The 8,062-nt window shown below is 42.9% G+C and overlaps 1 protein-coding gene across 1 annotated transcript in view; it reads left to right on the top strand.

The window, feature by feature from the left end:
* The window catches only part of PDXP (pyridoxal phosphatase), a 54,280-nt gene extending 48,289 nt beyond the window's left edge, over positions 1–5,991 (top strand). The window contains exon 2 of the mRNA XM_069231378.1: positions 3,810–5,991. Coding sequence (XP_069087479.1) covers positions 3,810–4,150 — 341 coding nt within the window. The 3' untranslated portion in view covers positions 4,151–5,991. The remainder of the gene's footprint in view (positions 1–3,809) is intronic.
* Positions 5,992–8,062: the final 2,071 nt, after the last annotated feature.

Consider the following 8,062-nt stretch of genomic DNA (forward strand, 5'->3'; position numbering starts at 1 on the left):
CCAAGTAATCCTTGAGTGTGCTCCTCTTGGTCTTTGAGGGTGCAATAGATGTATATATATAATATATTTATATATATATAGGTATATGTGTATATATCTTTATGTATATACTTGGTGTGTGTATATATTTTAAAAGAGAGAGTATATATATATATATATATATATATATATATATATATATATATGTACATAAAAGGATTTACAGTTATTCATACAATGTGGTGTATTTTTACAATATAATGGATGTTGCTTTGTTCTTTCATTGCATTGCCTGGTTGTTCTCATGCACGTAAAAAATGATTGGTACTGACGTCCGCACGTCGTCGAGGACCTCTTATTGCCTGTATGACGTCAGACGGCGTCGCGTGCGAGACAGTGACGTCCTCGTCGACGTGCAGAGACTAGTAAGAAGATTTCCGTAGAATGCTGGCGCCATGGGAGTATTCATGAGGTGAGGAATCCACAGGTAGCTAATGTATCCACCAGAAAAGTCGTTACCGAAGGTAAGTAACTCGTTCTTTTAATCAAAGTGAACCTATTAGTCTTAGGCTACATGGATAAACTTGAGCTATATAAACACAGTAGTTGACGCGAAAATCACTTACTAGTAAATTATTCTTTAATTCACATTCAGTAGCCAGGATACCAAATTTATGTGGATTCTCATGTGTATTATGTGATCAAGTAGTGTCATTTTCAATTATTTACACGAGCATAAATCAATTTGTCACATGGAAATACTGATGGTAATGAACTTTGTTCCAAATCGGGTTCAACATTTACCAATGACCTTGCAGTGCATGTGGCTACTGAACAAGTAAGAGTGCACAAAACACACAGGAATACACTAAATTATGCCTTTTATTTTTAAAAGGTTATTTGAGCTATTAACAATGATATTCTTCAGTTAGGGTTCCAAATTATATTTGAAAAAATCCCAAAATAACTGTTCTTCTACATTTCAACCTCCAGTGTTTCTTATTTAGTCAGGGTCTTCACCAGGGCAGTTAATTATGTAGCACCTCTCTATTGCAGAATTGTTATAAAATATTTGATGGCTGCCTATGTTTGAGACTTTCTTTATCGGGTTGAGAGCCCCTACATGAACACTAATTGTGGCGCATATATTTAGCCGTGACTTATACATCACTTATCTAAGTTCCTAATAGTAATTTTCCTGACTTTTGTGTATGTTACCTATAATCTCTGATTATTCCATGATATAAAGAGCTACATATGAATGCTATTTATGTGTGCCAAGTCATGGGCTTCCATTCAACAGGGGGAAGATAAGGGATCAAAGAAAATCAATCTGATAACTTTTTCTCATTAATCAGATCTGGAACAAAATGTAATATACCTGTTGTGGCTTTACTGGCAGGCTGGGAGGGATGGGAATTAACACTGAGTTTAGGGGGGCAGTGGTATGAGCGGGAAGCAGCACGTAACAGACAGCAAGAAAACACATATTCTCCTGTGGAGTGCTGAAGGAAAATGTATCTCCCTATTGTGAGCTGCCTACTGACACAAAGTAATTAATTTAGTCAAAAATATGGTAAGGGGCTTTGCTCCAGGGAAGGGACTCCCACAGGCATAACGGTTGAATAAGATCCAAGCAAATGAATTTGGCAAGAAAGCTAACTAACAATAAGAACTAGGCTGGCCCAAAACCCACTCTAAGTATTGGAATTGTACACAATAGGCCTTCCACAACCGATAGATAGCTCAAGGCTGTCTATGCGTGAGACATACAAAGGGGACACACAGTCTAGTGATCCTATTCCCAAAAGGGTGGGTATGTATGTATGTGTGTGTGTATGTATGTATGTGTGTGTGCTTGCGTTATTTGTAAAGTGCAAAACTAACCAGAAGGCAGTGGAGCACTATACAGAATCAAAGGCAAGCATACAGTGGACAAGTGGTTAAAGCAGTTGTTGGTTGGTGTAGTGTTCTTTAAAGAGACGCATCTTCAAATCTTTTTGAAATTGGAGCAGAGTTGAGGCACTCTCTATGGATTTGAGGGTGTTGATCCAGATCTTGGGTGCATATATGGAAAAGGCATGTTGCCTAGTTTTTCCTTTTTTACTCTTTTGTCACCAGTCCGATGGTGTCCAGGCTGCAGATTTTCCTAGAGCCACTAAAAAATGGTGAGCTCACGAACCAGCTAGTTGGGGTGCAGGTGGTGATGGTTTTGTAAATAATGCAGCTGTTTTTTAAAACCAATATGGGCCGGCACAGGGAGTCAATGGAGCTACATCAGGTTGAGGTTGAGTATTTCTTCAAGACCCTAGATAAAGTGCGCTACAAAGAGAGCAGCATGTTTTAAGAGTCAGCATGCATTTTGAATGGCCATGCAGCATGGCGTTTCCACTTTCCATCCAAAGCAGTTCCGAAAGATAATAACATAAAGCCTTTTAAGTGATTCAGCAGCAGAGGTCTATATACTCAATAAGAAAAATGTGACAACATTCAAACTGAAGCAACACAAAAGGATGAAGTCATGTCATTCTAAGAAGAATGGAAATTTAACTCGTTCATATTAATGTGAAGAATCAGAATAATGTAACAGCAATAATGAGGTTGATGTTGTAAAAAAATGAACACTTTAGCTTTATTGCTATTAAGCTACCAGCTTAGCTTGATTTATATCACTTTTAAAATTGGGGCAAAAGGTGTTGGGATTCAATATGAAAGTGTAAACAATGAAATAGAACTGAGAATTAATAAAGAACAGACGTGAAATTATGCTTGAAGTGGCTTGAATATTGCAAGCCAACACTGTACAAAACAGTTATGGGCATGTATGATTGAGTGTGCAAAAGGAGACTATTATAAAGTGAGTTGTGCAGATGATCCCTTCGCAGGGGTCAGGGAAGTGGTAAGAGGAAATCTGCAACATTAGGTTTTAATAGAGCTGGTGTGAGTGTACTGTGTGGGTAAAAGGCCTTTGTGCTGAAGCCATCAGAACAAGGGGCTACAGATTTTATCAACTCTTTACAAGTATTTCTCGAGCATTCACACACAGTTGTACAGGTTCCCTATTCATTCAGTAGGTAGGTCTACCCACCTTAATTCGGGAAAGCAATCACGCCACATGGGTTGCTTCTGCATCATACCCATATATAAAGAAGCTGCAAGCAAAGTGGTCTCAGATTTGCCACAAAAGCATTAAATATGGCCAATATTCAACCAGAGGGGATAGGAAATTGTCATTTCTCCTAGGGCTTGAAAAGGCCTCCCACCGGCCATGCATGTCAAACAGGTTTGGGGCAGCCCAGCTACCTAATTCATTTGCACCACCCTTTCCCACCTCTTATAAAGCCATGATTGAAACCTGAAGTCTTGAGTAAGGATTTGGGGGATGAGGATTGTGTCTGATTTCTCCTTTCAGAATGCAAGAAGTAAGCTCTCCCAGAGTTGTACACAGATGGGGTCTTGATGGACTTCTCAAGTCTTCAGATTGTCAGCTGTGATTTAGCCTCAAATATGACAATAGTGTGTCTTTGTTTCTTGCGGAGACATTCCTCTATATATAGCCCGTTGATATCCCTAGTTCTGGAAAAAGTGTTTCCTTGTAACATATCCTCAGAACCCCGAAACCTATCCCAACTCCCATGGTAGCCACCAATTTTGATAGCTATGTATTTTTATTTTCCCATCTTCCATGGTTACCTCCAGGTCTAGGCTAGGTTTTCATTATCCGAAATCTCTTCATCAACTTCCAGAGTGATCACACTGCCTAGTTCTGAGGTCGGGGTTTAATCTTGGCTTGGAAGATATTCCATAATTCCTCTTTGTTTGTTTTACAGGTACAGGCAGCCTAGTGGCAGCGGTGGAGACTGCAGCAGGCCGGCCGGCAGTAGTGGTGGGCAAGCCATCCCTCTTCATGTTTGAGGACATCCTGGCCCATCACAACGTGGACCCTTCCCGCACGCTGATGGTTGGCGACCGGATTGAGGTGGATATCCGGTTCGGCAGGAATTGTGGCCTCACTAGCATCCTAACCCTAACAGGTGTCTCGCAGCTGACCGATGTTCAAGCCTATGCTCAAAGTGACCTACCTGCCCAGCGCCGCCTGGTGCCCGACTTCTACGTGGAGAGCATTGCAGACCTGTTACCTGGGCTGGAGGGCTACGAAGAGGAACTGTGAAGTGTGGGAGATTTTTCTTAACGCCTCTTGGTGTGGTGTCTAACCCTGTGTGCTCCTTCCCTTTCCCTTTCATTTGGTTGGACCCCTACATCCTACATCCTACAGACAGATGCCATCCCTTGACTGGGCTGGTGCCTCTAGGCCATAGGGTGGACTCTTTGAAACTATTGGAGGCACGCTTGGATGGGGTGTGGGTGGTCACTGCAACCAAGTTCAGTTTTTAGGACAACAAGAATATCTTTGCACAGTGGTGTGTATAGGTAATGTGGAGCACTTCCAATGTGCACAGGCTGAAAGGAGTAACAATAACAGAGAGTTGTTTGTGGTCTGTGCTCATATGAACAAGCAACTAAAGGGAAAACAAGTTTGTTTTACTTTAAGGTTAATGACAAGCGACATAGATTTTGCCAGTAAGAGATAAACAAGGCAGACACTACAGTTCGACACTTTGGAGTGTGCCTGAAGTGGACAGGCTTTGCACAGACCAGGATGGGCCTGGGTGGGAGAGTCATTGTTTCTAGTGGCAGCATGCTTGGGAAGGGCTGGGTCAAGACACTAGTATTGGTCTCTAACTGTATGGAGCATGTTTAGGCCATATAAACTTCACACCTTGTAGGGGGATCACTGAATGGAGTGTACCTGGATGTATAGAACGTGTTCACACTAGAGTGAAGGCCACTGTATCTCTGTTAAGCATGCCTAGGAGGGTTGGGTCACTGTATCTTTATGGTGCATGCCTTGAAGAGACTAGCTCGGCGTATACTGGGGAGGGTCACTGAATGGGGTTATTTAATGGAGGAACCAGCTCGGCATCCACAAGTTTTGAAGTTACTTGCTATACAAAGCATGGATGGGAGGGCAAGGTTATGCACACAGTAACCTCGTCCTTTGTTTTTCTCTTCTTTTACAAACAATGGTTATCCATGGCTTGGTTGAACTATTTTTTAACAAGTATTTGGGCTGGGATTTGGGCAATCCTGAGAGATTGGCTGCTCATCCACAACATTATTACTTTATGTAATTGAGCATGCGTCAGTGTCAGGTTAAGCACCTGCACAGTGGGTTGGATGAGTAACTCATGTCGCCAGTGACACTCTGTTCAACACTTTGGATTTCACAACCCAGTGAAATCTGGTGGTAAAAGTCCTGGATCACATTAGTTGAAGTAATTGGACTAACGTTCAAACGTACCATCAGCTGTGTATGAAATAACTGCCATATTATTTCCTGAAAACGTGGGAGTCATCTTGATCCTTCTGTGTGCAAACATCTTGGGGAAAAATGGCTGGTCACACTTTCTGGCTTTTTGTGTCTGAAAGAACCATACATTTGCTCACACAATAAGGTAGGCCACTGTTAGAAACCTATTGAGAAGAGTACCATGAAAGGTTTTATACTACGTGAGTTCCAGCATATTTCCCCTAGTATGCACATTCATTTACTGGTATCTGTCCCTCCTTACGTGGTCCCTCGGTTTTCTGTCTCCTTTGAGCAGAGTGCAGATTATACACCAGATTTCTTTTAGGAAGATGTGGACAAACGAATACCAAATGGGTGTCTGCATCTGGAGGAGGAATAATAATTGAAAAAACAGAGAATTTCATTGTTTTTCCCTCGTACAGAAGGGTTGCAGTCGCAACATGTCTGTCAAGCTATCCTAGTGCAGCCCGTGTAATAATTCATAAGGTTTATAGACACTGAAACCAATCAAGATTTGATGTGTCCATTTATATAATGCAGCTAAGATCTGGTGGGCTAAAGTGGACAAGACCTTGCTAGGAGCGAGCAGACCTACTTTTATTGAAAGCAACAATTTAGCTGTTTTAAAAAAAAAAAAAGAATTGTTGAGATGAAATGCAGCTGCACGCACATAGCTTTTCTGAAAAGCAAACTAGCAGCAGTCTCCTGTGCGCGCACAGAGTAGTTAAGTAACAGTAATGCAGAATTTTAATCAGAATGGCTGGTTGTTTCTCAAAGCATTTAGTCTGAATCTCCATGAGTTCTCTGTTGTCCTGTTTTCAAATAATTGAGTAAAGGCAAACACATCATAGCAAGATTTACTACAGAGTAGTATGGTCACCTTCATCCGGTTTTCGCTGTCCGCCGAACTTCCGAAGGAGAGGTTGCTGCCACACTGGCTACCTCCCCGCTGGACCCATTAAGAGTTTCCCCCTAGGTCAGCGGGCAGAACCCTGAGTTTCCGCCCACTGGCCTAGCAGGAAACAGCCTACAGCATTGTCTCAGGCTCACAATCGAGCCAGCAGCAATGCGTATAGCGCAGAGTGCACCAGCACCACTGTCTGCAAAGCAGAGAGTGAACATTGTGATGGTGCCGGTCCTGGGGGCCAAGTACATGGGCACTGCAGGGGCCGCCCTGCACCCATTCTCTGCCAGCATTTTCATGGCGGTGGTACCGCCATGAAATCGCTGGCGGACAAGGGTGTCTTAATCCCCCCAAGGGCAGTGGTGATCCTGGCGAAGCCGGTGGCCCAACCTACAGGGTTGAAATATGGTGCTCAGACCGCCACATTGGTGTTAATCTGACCGCCATCCCCAAACCTGGTGGTCGTGTGACCGCCAGATTTGTAAAGGGGCTGCTTATGTTTGCTGTCCAGTTGGAGAGAGTGTCCCCACAAGGTGGATCATCGGTTGGGATAGCTGTGTAGAACCACCAGGTCATGACTCTGAATTGCAGAGAATAAATCTCACACTGCCAATAGCAACACAGTCTGTGTCTCTAAACCTTGAGGAACCATCTGCTTTTGCATGCATCTATCAGGTCATTGGGTCACCCATTTATTTACTATGATCGAATGATTTATTTCAGAAGTTCGTCATTGGTTCAGCCCTTTCTTTCCAGCTACCACAACAGACTGGGGCATGTTTGGGGTTCCAGCAGCAACCACTCCATGATCACATACCATTTCAAAGCTAAGTACTTTTGTGTCTTGCTCAGCAGCTTGTTGAGGAACAAAACAAAGTGGTTGCACTCTCTACTCGTGCCTTCTCTTGTGGCTGCTTATGTCTGCCAACAAATGCTGAGTCTTGGCTAGGTAAGATTGTGGGCTTTCCATCCTGATTGGAAAAGTGGTATAGAAGATTATACTATGTTGGCTTTGATTTGATGCTTCTTCAATAGTGGATGGGCTGTGGTTGGGCTGTCCTTTCTTAAGCATGTCCTACATAGTATCCTGCAACATGTGATGTGCAATTTAATCCTTTCAAATGTCCTTCCTGCATGGGATACTTTGGACTGACCTATGTTGCTAGGTCATGCCTACCTTGGGACACAGTTGCCAAAGGTGGCCTTGGCCCATAAAGTGATTCAAGCCTCTGATGTACGGGCTGCATGAAATTCTTCAGTTTCTGGGGCACGCTTCCCTTTTTCTGCACACTGCCACAGTTTTTTATGTGTTCCATTTACTGATGAGCACAGCTCAGTGTTTGGTATGGCAAGTAATACTTTTCAGTGCATAGGAATGCCGAAGTATTGGCCTTAGGAATTTAACCAGTGCCAACTTTATCCTGGAGAGTTTTGCTGTATGTTTGTAAAGCTGCGTAGAAGTGATACAAGACAGCTAAGTAGGGGTGTCATGAGTATTAGGATCCTTGCCAGTGCTCCTGGGTAATGACAGTACCCATTCTGATTCTAAGCTGAAAGAGGCATTAGGCGACCATCCAATTTGTTTCTCCTGTAATCAACATAGAAATTGGAACATATGTCTGCCATCAACTCCTGCACCACAGTTGCCATTCAGGGTTTACTTGTAATCAACCCTTTGTTCCATCATCTCCTTCACACCCTGTGTGGGGGCGAATTGTGGCAGGTATTTGGACTCCTATTCAATACTTGTCATATACAGGTCGCTTGCTTAAGTCAAATCATACAGCAGCTATTTGACATCATTAGTT

Source organism: Pleurodeles waltl, chromosome 4_2, assembly GCF_031143425.1.
Source record: "Pleurodeles waltl isolate 20211129_DDA chromosome 4_2, aPleWal1.hap1.20221129, whole genome shotgun sequence".
NCBI lineage: Eukaryota > Metazoa > Chordata > Amphibia > Caudata > Salamandridae > Pleurodeles > Pleurodeles waltl.